This window comes from Psammomys obesus, unplaced genomic scaffold (genome assembly GCF_907164565.1).
Source record: "Psammomys obesus unplaced genomic scaffold, mPsaObe1.curated_primary_1811, whole genome shotgun sequence".
Taxonomy (NCBI): domain Eukaryota; kingdom Metazoa; phylum Chordata; class Mammalia; order Rodentia; family Muridae; genus Psammomys; species Psammomys obesus.
The window spans coordinates 37,330,681-37,348,555 of NW_026596040.1; the positions used below are offsets into that span (position 1 = coordinate 37,330,681).

Genomic DNA, 17,875 nt, shown 5'->3' on the forward strand with positions numbered 1-17,875 from the left:
CTTTGCCCCCTGTCTTTAGACTAGAATGAAGTAGCCTCCTACTTTTTGGGTAGTGTTTCCTATTGATGAAGCCTGAGACGACATCAGAAATCACACTTCCCTTCAGCGGTGTTAACTCAGGCAGAGTGTGCTTCTGTTAATCATTTCCAGGTCTCTATTTTTGCTGTGGGGAAGCTACTGGCTAGAGCCTGAACCCTATTCCATCATCTTAGGCCCATCCAACAGGTTTTCAAGCCTTTGAACCCCAATTCTGTCACTTGTTTCATTAGACAGCTCTCCTCCCTTGGATCATCATCAGCTCTGTAACCTGGAACAATCTCTGGTGTGAGGCACAAAATCAGGAAAGAACAATTGGATGGCCGGTAGCCAACCTGATGACACACCCTGTCCCTAAGCAACTATCTCAGCAGAAAACTGCACCCAGCACAGTTGGAAAGGGGCCCAGTGACTAAGAGCACTTGTCGATCTCAGAACCTGAGTTCAGGTCATCCACCCACGTTGGGGGGAATCTCTACTGCTTGTAACTCTAGTTCCAGGAGATCTAGTGCCCTCTTCTGGACTCTGTGGGCACTGCACAGATGTGGCGCACATACATGCAGTGAAAACATTCAAACACATAAGTAAAAATAACTATCTTAAAAAAAAAAAAAAGCCCAAAGTGCCCAGAAACACTTCCGTTGCTTTCCTGGTTCATTTTCCTGACTACCCATATGGTGTTCAGCCTTTGTGCTTGCCATAGATAGACATCAACTCAGAACTAGGGAAAGCTCAAGTGGCTACACACACAACCTCACTCCCTTTCCTTTTATATGTTGCTGCCTAGTGTTCACTCACCAAGTATCACCCAGGTGACATACCCCAGCACAGAGCAGGCACGAAATAATGCCTGAATACAATCAGACCTGAGTACGTTCCAAAGTTAGCCTCGCAGAAGGCTCTCACGGTTGTGGCAACAAGCTGTTATTATTTTTCACCAGAGACTGACTAGCTTTACACAAACTATAAGTAAAGCGATAGCACCTCCGTCAAATCAATGAAACAGTTGCTAAAGGGCAGCCCAGAGCAGTGGTGCCCTCAGGCAGAAGAGCGCTGGAGTCAGTGTTCTGAGAAAGCATGGGGTCCATCCAGCCACTGTTACAGGTGATCCGAGGGGCTCTGCTGAGGTCCCTGGGTCCTTCTTTCTCTGGCTGGATACTTCACAAAACTGAAGCACTTGGTGGAGCATACAGAATGCACACTTCTCAAGACCTAAATTACTTACGTCAATAGAAGTTTTCTTTTTCAGGCACATTCTAAGATTTTTGTCTTTTCACAGCCTAACTGGGTGTACAGTATAGTTCCTTCCAGAGCCACACTTTCACCCAACCCTTGGCTTTTCGCTTTTTTGCACTGGCAAAAACCTCCATTCCCTGCTGCCCAGTCAGTGGTAGGAACTGGTTGTCAATCTTTTAACCTTAAAGATTCAGATGTTCCAAGCCACATGGACAAGAAAGATAGAATATTACCAAACATAATTTCAGTGACCTAGGAGAAAGACACTGGCTTAAGTTTGGACAGTGGTGACAAGAGGGGCACTCCAAGATCACATGGCCATAGTCTGGCATTGCTGGAGACCTCCATGGAGTGGCACTAGAGACTTCAGGGAAGAGAGTCCACAGACTCTTAAGAGTTGGGCTGTTCAGGGTTGGCATGTTAGCGCAAGCCTGTAATCCCAGCACCCAGGAAGCAAAAGCAGGTGGATCTCTGTGAGTTCAAGGCCAGCCCGGTCTACACAAGGAGTTCCAGGAAATCGAGGGGTATGTAGAGACACCCTGTCTCAAAAAAAAATTAAATAAATAAAAAAGAAAGTGTTAAATTGGTCAAGATGAATCACTTTACCTTCTGCTCTTCCCTCCACTTCTCGACGGTAAATTTTTTTCTCCTGTGGGGGGAAAACATTGAGGGAAAGGGAAGAAATATATCTTAAGAGAGAGCACGCAAACATTCATGTACATTTTCTTTCAGTGATCTTACATTTTCTGTTTCATCCTTTTGGACCACAAACAGCTAGATATTCTAACGAGAAGTGAAGGGACCAGAAAATGGAAGGAAGTCGCAGCTTCTCAGGCGTTTTGAGCCACACAGACAAAGACCCCCCAGGCCTCAGTTAGCAAATGTGCCCCAGATCCCACCTGTGGGGTCAGCACCCACAACAGGCTGGCTTCATGGCTTGCCATTCCACTGAGTTTTCATGAGCTTGCTTCTGTTTTTCTGGGTCACATATCACTCCAGGATCACATGAGTCTGACAGGAACATTTACTGAGTCAAATTCTGCCAACTGACCTTTAGAACTAAGACACTGTGTCTAGTGTCACAGGAGAAAATGAGTGCCAAGCTAGATGAGAACAGGCCACCTAGAGTCAGTCCTTGTCAGGAACAAGGCTTGCCTCTCTGTGTCACAAGCCAGTGCCCAGCTCACACAACCAGCCAAATGAACTGAGTTCTCAGTCCTTCACTGGAAGAGAGCTCAGACAAAAGAAAAATTAAAATTGTAGACCTCTTCCAACTGTAGATTTGGCCCTGGCTATTTTTAATCAATGCTCCTCTCAGTTTCCTGGTCCCTACATGAAATGTTAAACTCTGTGGCTTAACAAGTGCCTTGTAAACAGGACAATGGTCTCCCTTGGTTTCTAATTACTTCCCCTACTTACATACTTCTAAGTCAATGTTCCTACAAACCCTAGGACCTTGGCTTTAGATCCTCCCTCTAGCCAGCCTCCTTGACTGCTGACCTATATTGGGTCCTTGCATTATATTGATTACCATCTGGATTGATGCTTTCAAAAGCATTTCATTATCTATACATGAGCTATTAGCTTCACCAATACTCATTTCCATGTTATTTTCAAGATAGATAATAGGTCTTCCTAACAAGAAAGAGTCTCTTGTTATTTATCGTCCTCTAACAGCCCTTTCCATCACTGCAGAAGTTGATGCTAGTCTTCTGAGGAGCACCTGCAATACACTGGAGCTCTGCTTTCATTACCTGAAACACATTCCTCAAACAAATGCCAACAAGACTAGACGATGTCAAAAGTCTAGGCCTTCATGTTTGAATGGTCAGTTCTGGGTCTGAGATTGACCCAGGTCTTCCTGGTCTACTCCCCTAGGCATGGAAGGGAACCATCTAACCAGGTACCTAAGAACACCTTCTGCTGGGGGAGAGATAGGCCAAGTTGGTAACCAACTTTCGATCTTCAGACCCTCACCTCCCTGATACTGGGATTACAGATTTGGGCCACCTAAAACACCATTCTTAACAATGGGATAGAGCCTCATTTCTAGCACAAGCAATGTACCTGTGTCTGGTGCCTTCTTGATCATTTTGGGGTACTTTTGGAACTTTACAAAATAATAGCTCTCATATTCCATCAAAATCGTTTCCAGGTCAACGTTGTCACAAACTTCAAAGCGACGTAATCCCAGTTTAGACTCCTCCTCCAAAGCATTAGCTGCATCCATGTAACTGGCAGTTTTACAGGAGAGAGAAGATTAAGTCTGGGTTTAAAGAATGAAAGTAAACGGGTTGCAAATAATCCAAAGAGACTTAATACTAAGAACAAGCAGATAGTAAACAGCACATTATAGGAAAACTAGTGTGTGACAGATTCTTCCAGAGTAAGGAACACTGCATACCATTTTTTTGGTTTAGTATGGATTTTGTTTTCTTAGTTTTGGTTTTCTGCTTTGGGTTGTTTAATGCTGCTGAATGGTTCGTTCTTTTTGGTTGTTGGTGGTTTTGGTTTTCTGATTTGTCTTCAGGTTGGTCGTTTTAGGGATAAGGTCTTACTACATAGCTCAAGCTTTCTTAGGACTTGTGGTCCTCCTGTGCCAACCTCTGAAGCACTAAGATTATAGACTTGTAACCATTGCCTTTCCTCATTTGTAGCCAAATATGGGCATAGCTGCTGTATTGATTACTCTTTTGTTGCTGTGGAGAGTGTCACTTATTAGCACAGGCTCACCAGTTACAACATATAAACTACATTAATGCAATGTATTTGGATAACTATATCCATCACTGTCATTTGCAACAGTTCTTTCTGGAAGCTACTTTCTTCCATGACATCTAGGGATGCTCCCATTGTCCAAAACAAGTTTGAAAGTGCTTAAAATCAAATAAGTCTACTAAGAAATTGTTGTTGGATTGCCTTTCCTCGTTTTTAGCCAAATATGGGTGTAGCTTGCCATACTGGTTACTCTTTTGCTGCTGTGGAAGACTGTCGCTTATTAGCACAGGCTCACCAGTTTTAACCAGTAAACCACATTAATGAGAGATGTGAGTAATAAGGCTGGAGCTCATTTGTAGATCCACCACCAGCACGGCAAATAATAATTATTATAATAATAGCAACATTATTAATAGTGATAATGATACAGGAAATGGGTGGGAAGAAGGAGCATATAGGGATGTACTGTAATTTCTGCTCATCTTCCTGTAAATATAAAACTGTTCTAAAAGTGAACTTTAGTCACTGCCTTCAAAGGGACAGAGAAAAGAGGCATCACCGTTAAGTGTGTGTGATAACATACCCTTCTTGTGTTAAGTAATGCAAAATCAAAATGAGAAGATTTTTTCGTCGTGCTTCTGTTCTCATCGCACACTGTGAACAAAGAGAAAAATTTAGAAGGGACAAGATACAGCAGTGCTTTACAGCATAGCAATAAAGGCTTACAGGAAAGAGGCTCTGTCAAAACTGGGCAGCCTGTCCTGGGCTGGCTGGCCTCTGTGGGCCCAGAGGATGCATGGACTTGTTTTTTACTGTCTGTTTCTTCCTCAATCCAGGTCCTCCGTAAGCTTAAGAGACACTGACTTCAATTAGGACTGCATGTGAAGGAAAATTAAAGAGGAGTGGATCTGGGGAGAGAGAAAGTGGAGAAGAGGGAGGAGTGGAGGGTGGGGAAACTACAGTCAGGATGTAATGTATGAGACAGGAAAAAAATAAATTTACTTTTAAAACTGTGATCGACAACAACAAGAAAAGATAATTTTTAAACATAAACTTGTGATGTAGAAATCAGCTGTGGCAACACATGTTCACATGAAATATATCTTTAAATCACTCGGAGTCTAACACAGTTCCTGGACCACCTCAATTATAGGTTCCCCCAAGTCATTCAGGCACTCAGATTGGCCACTGAGAGAAGCAGGGCCAGGAAAGGGAAATTCCAGCATAATAAGGTTATCCAAGATAGATGAATTGGGGCCTTTATGTGCAGTGCTAACGCACACATTTAGCACTCTGGAACTTCAAGTCATCCTCAAATTCCTTACAAGTCTATATCTAATAGCACATTTCCTAAATCTGAAGAAACCACAGGTAAGAAGTGGGGGATTTAAAATGGCCTCTACACAGTCCAAATGATGTCATAAAGTCTGTACACATGGGCTGGTGAGGTAGCTCAGTCAGGAGGGTCCTTAGCAGGCACAGAGCCTTGGACCCAACCCCAGCACTGTCTCAAACCTAAAACTGGATGGTATGGTGCATACCTGTAATCCCTGTAATTGAAAGATGGACACAGGAGGATCATAAGTTCAGGTCATCCTCAGCTACAAGGGGAGTTTCAGACTAATCTGGACTATAGGAAGCCCCATCTCAAAAATTAAATTTCTATACAAATGCTCATGACACACATGATGTCTGCGGTTTTCTAAAAACTAATGTTGTTATAAAACAAAAAGGTGTAGTTCATAGCACTAAGTGCCTTCAAGAAGAAATTCAACACAGCTCATTCAAGCAACTTAATGGCTCACCTGAAAACCCTAGAAAAAGAAGAAGCAGACACACCAAAAAGGAGTAGACAACTGAAAATAATCAAACTCAGGGCTGAAATCAATCAATTAGAAACAAATAAAACAATTCAAAGAATCAATGAAATCAAGCACTGGTTCTTTCAGAAAATCAACAAGATAGACAAACCCTTAGCCAAGCTAACTAAAAGGCAGAGAGACACCATCCAAATCAACAAAATCAGAAATGAAAAGAGGGACATAACTACAAGCACTGAGGAAGTCCAAACAAATCATTAGGACTTACTTCAAAAGTCTATATGCCACAAAATTTGAAAATCTAAATGAAATGGACAATTTTCTTGATCAATTCCACTTACCAAAACTGAATCAAGACCAGGTAAATCAATTAAATATTCCTATATCCCCCAAGGAAATAGAAGTAGTCATCGAAAGTCTCCCATTCAAAAAAAGCCCAGGACCAGATGGTTTCAGTGCAGAATTCTACCAGACCTTCAAAGAAGAGCTAACTCCAGTTCTCTTCAAACTATTCCACAAAATAGTAACAGAAGGAACACTACCAAACTCATTCAATGAAGCCACCTTGGTACCTAAACCTCACAAAGACCTAACAAAGAAAGAGAATTTCAGGCCAATCTCCCTTATGAACATTGATGCAAAAATACTCAACAAAATACTTGCAAACCAAATACAAGATCACATCAAAGATATCATCCACTATGACCAAGTAGGCTTCATCCCAGGTATGCAGGGGTGGTTCAATATATGGAAATCCATCAATGTGATCCACCATATTAACAAACTGAAAGAAAAAAAAAAACACATGATAATCTCCTTAGATGCTGAAAGAGCATTTGACAAGATCCAACATCCATTCATGTTTAAAGCCTTGGAGAAATCAGGGATACAAAGCACATATCTAAACATAGTAAAGGCAATATACAGCAAGCCTATAGCCAACATCAAACTAAATGGAGAGAAACTTAAAGAAATCCCACTGAAATCAGGGACAAGGCAAGGCTGCCCACTCTCTCCATATCTCTTCAACATAGTTCTGGAAGTCCTTGCTAGAGCAATAAGACAGTTGAAGTAGATCAAGGGGATACAAAATGAAAAAGAAGAAGTCAAATTATCACTATTTGCAGATGATATGATAGTATACCTGAGTGACCCCAAAAATTCTACTAGGGAACTCCTACAGCTGATAAACACCTTCAGCAAAGTGGCTGGATACAAAATTAACTCAAAATAATCAGTAGCCCTCCTGTAAAAGAAAAAAGGGCTGAGAAAGAAATTAGGAAAACAACACTGCCACACTAACTCCAGAGTCGTCTGTGTAAACATAAAAAATGTGCTATGTGAGCATAAAATTATGTTGCCAGACGGAAGATACGTTTCCTACGGGAATCAGCTTCCTGGAAGTCACTGGCAAAAACCCTCTGGCCACCTAAGCCAAAAAGACGTATTCTGAGAGTCCCATGCTCCCGCGGTTGCAAGATTGGATTGATGAGCCTTTTTGCTGTTTATCTATGATTCTTGGAACAGCACCATTGATTATTCAAAGAAACACATTCCTAATAGATTACTAAAAGCTTTAGCAAATAAGAGTAGAAGGAAAATAAAATTTTAGGAGAGGTAATAAATCAGATTCAGCATCAGGAATTGCTTGTGGAAAAACCAAACATTGTAGGTAGTAAAGGGACAAGAGTTTTAGGGCTTTCTAAAGAAAATGTTTAATCAGGATCTGTTAGGATAAATGCTCTGGATATTCCCACCGCAGTAAAACTACTACAAAACCATTACCAAACACAGATGTTTATGATGAGGCAGAAAGAAGATAGGCAAATATAGGAGGTCAGAAGGTTTTATATTATACTATGAGTTTACGGACAGGCTAGCTCAAGCATCTCATCTCTAAGGAAAGATTGTAAATCCTTAGCAAGACAAACAAAAGGAATTCCCCTTAGTGCTTAACTCTAGGGGAGTTGTAAATCTTTACCTGACTTGGTTCGGAGGGCAATGACAGCCCCTGGGCTTCCACTCACTAATTAGTAGCAGTAAACTGCATAAACACCACTAGTTTAAGGTTTTGTATTTGCTTTGATTAAACGCTTTTAGGCCAAGATTTTTTGTAGACACTGCTTCTACCAGGTTACTCTTTCAGTTAAAATGTAAACTTTGTATTGTTGGTTAAAAGTCTTAATGCTCCAGGAAGTATGTCAACTTCAAGATGCTTCTTTATGTAATTACTATATAAATATTAGCTTGCCTTCAGTAAATTGCAGTAGATGCAAACCAATACTACTTGGTGTGGTCTCTGTCATTTCGCCTACCTGTGCCTAACCTGATATCCGAATACCTGATTTTCCCGTGGGTGCAGAACACCCGACTGGGTCGGTCCGTGGCACAACACCCTTCACAATAACCACAAATGACATAAAGTACCTTGGTGTGACCCTAAACAAGGAAGTCAAAGACTTGTATGAAAAAAATTTCAAGTCTCTGAAGAAAGAATTAGAAGAAGATATCAGAAGATGGAAAGATCTCCCATGCTCATAGCTTGGCAGGATTAACATGGCCATCTTACCAAAAGCAATCTACAGATTCAATGCAATTCCAATCAAATTACCAACACAATTTTTTACAGACCTGGAAAGAAAAATTCTCAACCTCATATGAAATAACAAGAAACCCAGAATTGCTAAAACAATCCTCTACAATAAAAGATCTTCTGGACGTATCTCCATCCCTGATCTTAAGCTGTACTATAAAGCAACAGTAATAAAAACTGCATGGTACTGGCATAGAAACAGAATGGTGGATCAATGGATCCAAACAGAAGACCCTGGAATAAACCCACACACTTATGGACACCTGATCTTTGACAAAGATGCCAAAACCATACAATGGAAAAAAGATAGCATCTTCAACAAATGGTGCTGGTCTAACTGGATGTCTACATGTAGAAAAATGCAAATACATCCATACTTATCACCCTGCACAAAACTAAAGTCCAAGTGGATCAAAGACCTCAACATAAAACCAGACACATTAAATCAGTTAGAAGAAAAAATGGGAAATACCCTAGAACTCATTGGTACAGGAGACAACTTCCTGAACAGAACACCAACAGCACAGGCTCTAAGAGCAACAATCAATAAATGGGACCTCATGAAACTGAAAAACTTCTGTAAAGCAAAGGACACTGTCATCAAAACAAAGCGACTGCCTACAGATTGGGAAAGAATCTTCACCAGCCCTTTTTCTGACAGAGGGCTAATATCCAGTAAAGAACTAAAGAAGCTGAAAAGCAACAAACCAAGTAATCCAATTAAAAAATGGGGAACAGAGCTAAACAGAGAATTCTCTGTACAGGAATATAGAATGGCAGAGAAACACTTAAAGAAATGCTCAACGTCATTAGCCATCAGGGAAATGCAAATCAAAACAACCCTGAGATTTCACCTTATACCCATCAGAATGGCCAAGATGAAAAACTCAAGTGACAGCACATGCTGGAGAGGTTGTGGAGAAAGGGGAATCCTCCTCCACTGCTGGTGGGAATGTAAACTTGTACAACCACTCTGGAAAGCAATCTGGCCCTTTCTCAGACAACTAGGAATAGCGCTTCCTCAAGATCCAGCCATACCACTCCTAGGCATATATCCAAAAGAGGCTCAAGTACACAAAAAGGACATTTGCTCAACCATTTTTGTAGCAGGTTTATTTGTAATAGCCAGAAGCTGGAAACAGCCCAGATGCCTCTCAACTGAAGAATGGATGCAGAAATTGTGGTACATCTACACAATGGAATATTACTCTGCAATGAAAAATAGGGAAATCATGAAATTTGCAGGTAAATGGTGGGACCTGGAAAGGATCATCCTGAGTGAATTGTCCCTGAAGCAGAAAGACACACACGGTATATACTCACTCATATAGACATGTAATATAGAATAAACCTACTAAAATCTGTACATCTAAAGAAACTAATCAAGAGAGAGGACCCTGACTAGAATGCTCAATCCCCATCCCGAAAGGCAAAGAAGAAGGACATCAGAAGAAGAAAACAGGAAACAAGCTAGGAACCCGCCACAGAGGGCCTCTGAAAGGCTCTGCCCTGCAGACTATCAAAGCAGATGCTGAGACTTATGGCCAATTGTTGGGCAGTGTGCATGGAATCTTATGTAAGAAGTGGGAAATAGTAAGATATGGCGTGGACAGGAACTCCACAAGGAGAGCAACAGAACCAGAAATTTGAACACAGGGGTCTTCCCAGAGACTCATGCTTCAACCAAGTACCATGCATGGAGATAACCTAGAACCTCTGCACAGATATAGTCCATGGCAGTTTAGTGTCCAAGTGGGTTACATAGTAATGGGAAGAGGGACTGCCTCTGACATAATCTGATTGGCCTGCTCTTTGATCACCTCCCCCTGAGGAGGGAGCAGCCTTACCAGGCCACAGAAGATGACAATGCAGCCACTCCTGATGAGATCTGATAGACTAAGATCAGAAGGAAGGAGAGGAGGACCTCCCCTATCAGTGGACTTGGGGAGGGGCATGTGTGAAGAAGGGGGAGGGAGGGTGGGATCGGGACGGGAGGAGGGAGGGGCTTATGGGGGGGATACAAAGTGAATAAAGTATAATTAATAAAAATAAAAAAGTAGAAAGAAACACACAAAAAAGTGTAGATAATTAATTATTCAAAAAGCAATAGTACTTTTTTTCCATTTATCCTTCTTGAGACCAGACCAGCCTCAAATGTACTAAGTACTTGAGGATAACCTTGAACTCTGATCCCCCTGCCTCCAATTCCTAAGTGCTAGAATTACAGGCACCATGCCCATCCACTTTTTTTTCTTTATGTTTCTGTCTGCTGTAGTAAAAAAATATGTATGTGTCCAGGCAAGAGGCACTGAATACATTCACAGCCCCCACCTTCCTTCTTCAGAATACTTTCATCCCCCTCACCTGAAACTCTGTATTCCCTGAGCACCAGCTCCTTCCCCTCCCTCCATCTGTACAACCACCATTTACTTTCCATTTCTATGCCCTTGCCTATCCTGGCTCCCTCACACAAGTAGAATCATACAGTATTTGTTCTTTTATATTTGGTAAATTTTACTAGGTACAAGGTTGTCAAGGTTCATCCACACGGTAGCATGTGTCAAACTTCCCTTCCAGTAAACAGGAGCTAGGGAGATGGCTCAGTAGGTATAGACAACTGCCAACAAACCTGACAACCCGAGTTTAATCTCCTGGTCCCTTTTGGTGGGAGAAGAATTGACCCCCCCAATCTCCGCAACACATGTTCACATGCACATACATGCACATACATGCACACGTGCACATCACACAAAATAAACACATGCATGCAGTGCCTGTGGAGACCAGAAGATGGCATGGGCTCTCCTGAGACAAGTTACTTGGAAGACCTGGAGACTTGGGAGCTGCTTTGTGGGTGTCGGATTTCAAATCCTGGATCTCTGGAAAAGCAGCCAGTGGTTTTGACCACTGGGCCATCTCTCCAGCCATAACTTTTGTTTTCATTTGTTTTGTTTTGTTTTTTGAGACAAGGTTTCTCTGTGTAACCTTGGCTGTCCTTGGCTTGCTTTGTAGACCAGGCTGGCCTTGAACTCACAGAGATCTGCCTGCCTCTGCCTCCCTGAGTTCTGGGACTACAGGCATGTGCCACTGGGCCCGGCTCAATCACAATTTTTTAAACTTGGAATATACTATACTATTATAAAAATTTTAAATAGTTTTTTACCATATAAAATAGGCTTATAGAAAATTCTACCTTAACCCCAGACTCACTCTCTATGAGGGAAAATCAACTCTTTTAGCCAATCTAATATTCTGTTTCCATGACTCTAATTAATACATCAGGTTCATGAAATATGACTGTCCTGTTAAGCAACATAAGAATTAAGCATATCACACCCTCACTGTCCCCTCCCCTCACAGTTACATCACTATCCAGTGACTGTATTAAGACTGCGTAAATAGTTCACAGCTAAACCACAAGTAACTGTTGTTATTTATTGTTCTACGACAATTTTTTTCTTTCTTATATTCAATAGTCATTTTTTTTTTTTTATTTTACTAGGTTACTTTTCAATATGCTTGGAAACTTTGCTTCCTCAGGTCAGTTGCTTATCTTGTTGCTATGACAAAATACTTGATGACAGCAACTTACGGGAAGAAAGGTTCATGCTGTTTACAGTTCCAGGGACTACATCATGGTAGGGAAGGTACAGCAGCAGGAGCTGGATGCAGCTAACAGCACTGTGGCCCCAGTCAGGAAGCAGCAGCAATGAATGCTTAGGTTGTGTTCTCCTTTATTCAGTCTAGGACGGCTGGATGTACAAGGTCATCCTAATCTACCTTGGTCATCCTAATCTAGATAACCCCCCACAGACAAGCCCAGAGGCTTGTCTCTTCAGTGATCTTAAAGCTCTTTAAAAAGATGTCTTTTTATACTTTTTAATTATGTCTCTGTGTCCATGTGAATGTGTGCAGTTGAGTGCATGTGGCTGCAGAAGCCAGAGGTATCAGATCTTCCTAGAGCTGAAATTAAAGATGGCTGCGAGACATCTGACCTGGAAAAGCAGGTTCCAGACATGTTCTCTGGAAAAGCACTGTGTGCTCTTCAGCTCTGAGACACCTTTCTAGCCCTCTTCAGTGATTCTAGATTCTGTCAAGTTGACATTAACTCAGTCTTCCATTCTATTGGTCATTGCATTGTTTTAATAGCACAGATTTTTTTTTTTTCAGTAAAGAAGCACAGGCAGTAAACTGTTGAAAACTGACTCAGTTGTTGGTTAAGAGGCCCAGTCCACTGTGGGTGGGGCCACCCCTGGCCAGGTGAGCCTGGCTGAATAAGAAAGGTAGCTATGCTGGACAGTTTTATGTTAACTTGCCACAAGCTAAAGTCACCAGAGAGGAGGGAACAATTAACAAAATGCCTCCATAAGATTAGGATATACACAAGATTTTAAGCCATTTTCTTAATTAATGATGGATGGAGGAGGGCCCAGCCCATTGTAGGTGGTGCCATCCCTGGGCTGGTGGTCCTGGATTTTATAAGAAAGCAGGCTGAGCAAACCATGATGAGCAAGCCAGTAAGCAGCACTCCCCCACGGCCTCTGCATCAGCTCCTGCCTCCAGGTTCTGACTTGTTTGAGTTCCTGTCCTGGCTTCCCTCAGTGATGGACTACACTGTGCAAGCATTAAGTGAAATAAACCCTTTCCTCCCAGCTTGCTTTTGGTCATGGTATTTCACCACAGCAACAGAAACCCTAAGTAAGACGGCGGCTTTCTTATTCAGCCCAATCCTGTGAGTCTTGGGGCAACCCAGTAAGCATCCTCTGTGGTTTCTGCCTCAAGCTCCGGCTTTGAGATCCTGACTTGGCTTCTGTCCATGATGGACTGTGACCTATAAGATAAGAAACCCTTTCCTCCCCCAGTTGCTTTCACTCATGGTGTTTATCACAGCAACAGAAAGCAAACCTGAAAAGAACTGGTATCAGGAGAAGGTGAGTTTGCTGTGGTAAAGCTGATGTGGCTTCTATGTCCTGTGCTTCATTGTGGGTGGCAAGTGAAGGAACTGAAAGCGGAAAAGCCAATTAGTGCTCAGGGTTTGAGGGGCTGTTTTGGGAGCTTGGGAAAGATGATGGTGGTAATGATGATGATACACATAGGAATAGACAACAGAGACCTGGCTTATGAAGTTTCAGAGGGTATCAAAGACTTTATTGGATATTCATGTGAAACAATTGAAAGAAGGATCCATGGAAGCAAAGCCTTCTGTGTTTTACTATGATAATGATGCTAGTCAGTTGAGGCCATACCTGGGTTGGTTGTTATAAGAAAGCATGCTGAAAGTGAGCCAGAGGAGCAAGCTAGTCATTAGCACTCTTCCAGGAATTCTGCTTCAGTTGCTGTTTGGGTTCTAGCCCCAACTTCCCTCAGTCATGGATTGTGACCTGGAAATGTAACCAAATGACTTCTTTCCTCCCAAGATGCTTTTAGTCAGAGTGTTATAGCAGAACCACGAAAAAAAAAAAAAAAGTCACCAGAAGACCCCTCCAAAATCTACCAATTCCAGAGTAATTTTTCTAATGAGAGTTACTTTGATCAAAATTCCAACAAAGAGCTTAAAAGGATGATAAATATGTTCAAATGAAAAAGGAAGTGAATAAGTTCCAGAATGAATTCCAAGAAGGCACAAACAGCTGAATGAAATAAAGATGTCGATGTGGGACATGAGGACAGATTTCAATAAAGATATAGGAATATTGAAGAAAAGTTCAAATTGAAATGATAATGGGGGGACTTCAATAAGTGAGAAAAACTTCACCAATAAAATAAATCTTGAGAAGGACAGACAAAGTGGAGGACTTGGTACACTCACTCAGTAACAGAGATACAAAAAAAAAATTTTTTTTTTTTCTTTGAGACAGGGTCTCACTATTTTGCCCTGGCTTTCCTAGACCTCGCTATGTAGACCAGGCTGGCCTTGAACTAACAGAAGTCTGCCTACCTCTGCCTCCCAGGTGCTGGGATTAAAGGGGTGCACCACCATGCCTGGCCAATGCTAACTTTTTTAAAACATATTAACACATCAGGAAAGATCTTTGGGACAGCACAAAAAAATAAAATCTACAAAATATGAGCATAGGAGATGGACAACTTTATGTCAAAGGCATAGAAAATATTTTCAATAAAGCCATGGCAGAACATTTCTAAGTCTTAGGAAAGACCCCTCCAATACAAGAGGCATATATAGAACACTAACTAGAGGGGACTAGAAAAGACACTCTCCACGCCATATTACAGTTAAAACTCTAAATATACAGAACAGAAGGTATCCTGCAATATGCAAGAGAGAAACATCAAATCATGTGTAAAGGCAGGCCTATCAGAATAATAGCAGATTTCACAACAGAAACTTTAAAAGCTAGAAAGGCAAGGTATGATAAATTTCTAATTCTGAAAACCAGAGATACCAACCCAGACTACTATACCCAGCTGTCAAAACTGACGGAAGAATGAGAACTGAAGCTGAAGGCAAGCTGAAGGAACTTCTGACTACCAAGCCATTTCCACCATGGCTGCTAAAGGACTGGAGAGGGGCATAACACTGTATTGTATTCCCCAGGAGTCTTTAGAGAAGCAGGGAAAAGATCGGACTTCACAGTACGTCTGAATCATAACAGACTATTTCCAAGTCTGTGGAGAATCTTTAAACACTGACCCACCAACCCAGGAAAATACTTGATCAGGATGAAAAAAAAAAAAAAAGGTGAAGCTCTAACTCAAACAAGAAACAAACAATTTACACCCTAATTCTGGAGATGGAGAGAACTCTGGGGATGCAGGGAACTCTGGAGATGGAAGGAACTCCGGGTCCTAAGTTGATCTGAATATAATTTAGTTTCTCAGAAAGCTTGGCCTAATGGCACATGCCTACAATCCCAGGGGGCAGAAGCAAGAGGATACCAAGACAAAGGCACCCATTGTTTCAGAGTGAGATCCTGTCTCAAAAAAGAAAGGGGGAGGATTTCGCCTATCAGAGGGACATGTACAGTTTTTACTGCATTCATGGTAGCTGTTCCAGTGCTATCAAAAAATATTTCCTTTGATTTGTTTCTCATTTACTAAACTCACAGTACCACAGTCCAGTTCTCTGTGTTAGAAGGCAAAAAGTACAGAATACCCTTTAATTTAGTTAGATAAAATTCTATTTGAGATTGGGACCACTTTAAAAATGGCTTTCAAAGGGCTGAAGATATGGCTCCACAGTAAAACACAAGAAGCCTTAGTTAATTTTCTAGTACTAGGAAGACAGGATGGTGCTTTTGTATTACATATACTGTGAAACAGCTTACAATTGGGGGTCACTGGCTTTAAAATAAACTAACTTTTACTTTAAGGCAATATAGATAGAGGTTCACTATTTTACAGTGGCAACAAGGTACAGAAATGTCTAATAGGGAATATTTAAGATGTGCTTCTTTCCAGCACAGAATGTGGTTGTTCTGGTTTCCTGTCTGTTGCTGTGATAAATAACCAGACAACAGCAACTTAGAAGAGAGTGTATTTGGCTTTCAACTCCAGGTTAAAGTTCACCACAGCAGAGAAGGCACAGTAGCAGGAGCTTGAAGCAATGGTCACCAGCCACGGTTACGGGTGGAGAGAAAGGGATGTGAGCTTGCTTGCTGGCCCGCCCTGCTCACTTTCTTCCTTCTCATATGGTTCAGGGCGTCCTGCCTAGGTGATAGTGCCACCCTCTGTGGCTGGCTCCTCACACATCAACTGAGACAATCAAAACGATCTCAAAGAGACATGCCCATGTGTCCATCTGACCAAACCATTCGTCGACTGAGGTGACTCCCAGGCGATTCTAGGGTGTGCGAGACCAACCAGCACAATGGCTTACGTTGTTTGCGTTTTGAATAGAATGTCTTTTATTCTTTGACAGTTTTATGCATGTCAACACTTCATCTTGATAATATGACCCCCATTTTTTAATTGGTTGAGACAGGCTCTTACACTGTAACCCAGGCTAGCCTGGAACTTGTCCTCTATCTCAAGCTAGCCTTGAACTCCCAATCCTTCCTTTGCCTCTGAGCCTTAGCCACCATGTCTGAGTCACAAAATTCTAAATTAATGGTATAAAGTCTGCCAGACCTACAATATCTTTCTCTTCATGCCCTTTGAATTGGCATAGAAAATCATCTTCTAAATTAAAAACTAAGAATGAGCCACCAACAAATGGTCAATTGAAAGTATAAATGAGAATGTATCCCAGAAATGGACACAATTAGATGCTCAATTAATTTCTGTCTACCAATGAAAAGAAGCCCAGGAATGAACATTTAATCTAGGGGCTTTGTTTGTCTGTTTCAATGATCTGGCTGTTTATATCTTCCTTCATTTCCTTTGTGGGCTATTGTGCCACAAAAATGCCTCCATTATCAGATTCAAAATTGAATCCTATGATACTGTAGCCTGAGGAAAAGGAAGCACTGAATATCATTCCCAGTTTCAGACCCCAAAGATATTTACGAAACGTTACTGTATGTGCTCCACATGCAGCATTAGTGCTTTCAATTTCCTTTACGGGTGCAGGGGAGATTCATTTGCGTGAGCTCGTTTCAATTTCTGTAACAAGATCTAAATTTTGCATTGAGCTTTCCATCTCAAAGACAAAGTTAAGAAGGACACATCTCTTGTTTCAAATGTTATAGCTCTAGTCTTCCGTCCTCAAATCTAATATTTATCTCAAAGCTTGTGTGCCAATAGGATCTGATCTGTTTTTGTTTTCTGATTACTTCCTGATTCTACCAAGAAAGTTCCTAGATTTCAAAGGTTCTACACCCTAATAGAACACTAGAACTATGTTCTAGTTCTAAAACTAGAGCCAAAATGCTCCACAATCCAGGAAGGAGATTATCATATATAATACAGAGCCAAAATTGATCAACTGAGTTCCTGAATATAAAAACAAGTTTTGAGGTAGACCTGGTGGTGGTGAAGACCTGTGACCTCAGCCTCTGGGGATGCTGAAGCAGCAGGCCAGAAGTGAAGATGCCTCAACTATAGCCTGGGCAATTTAGCTTGTCTCCAAATAAAAACCAGAAAGAGAGCTGAAGACAGAGCTCAGTGGTAGAGCACTCTGCCTAGCATGCCTAGGGGCCTAGGTTCAACAAGATGAGGAGACTTGTTTGTAGTCATGAGTATTAATCTGCATGAGAAATGCCCTTTCATAGTCTCGAACATTTGAGCCCTTGCTCTCCAGATGGTGGCGTGGAGGTTAAAGGCAGGCCCCACTACACTTGGCTTGGAAAATGTCTCTGATATGTCTCTTCAGAACACCCCTGCATTGGAAAGCACTGAGACAAAGGGCTGGCTCTACTCTTTGTCTGGAGACACACCCCTTTTTTCTCTAGTTTCCCACTTCTTTGCTCATGCTGGACCTAAACTATCAGGATTCCATTTCTTCTTCTCTCCCTATTCCACGGGTATATGCAAATTCATCGGAGTTTTTTTTTTTTACTCAGGGTTTTCTTTT

The 17,875-nt window shown here is 41.6% G+C and overlaps 1 protein-coding gene across 3 annotated transcripts in view; it reads right to left on the reverse strand.

The window, feature by feature from the left end:
• Katnal2 (katanin catalytic subunit A1 like 2) overlaps window positions 1–17,875 on the reverse strand; it is a 72,567-nt gene that overhangs the window by 37,551 nt on the left and 17,141 nt on the right. For 2 of the 3 annotated variants that reach the window (XM_055622676.1, XM_055622675.1), the window contains exons 2-4: window positions 4,574–4,644; window positions 3,340–3,506; window positions 1,879–1,921 (exon numbers count right to left, since the gene is read on the reverse strand). In XM_055622676.1, coding sequence (XP_055478651.1) covers window positions 1,879–1,921; window positions 3,340–3,506; window positions 4,574–4,644 — 281 coding nt within the window. Of the gene's footprint in view, window positions 1–1,878; window positions 1,922–2,013; window positions 2,246–3,339; window positions 3,507–4,573; window positions 4,645–17,875 lie in introns of those variants that run through there. The other variant, XM_055622677.1, reaches the window with a different exon arrangement.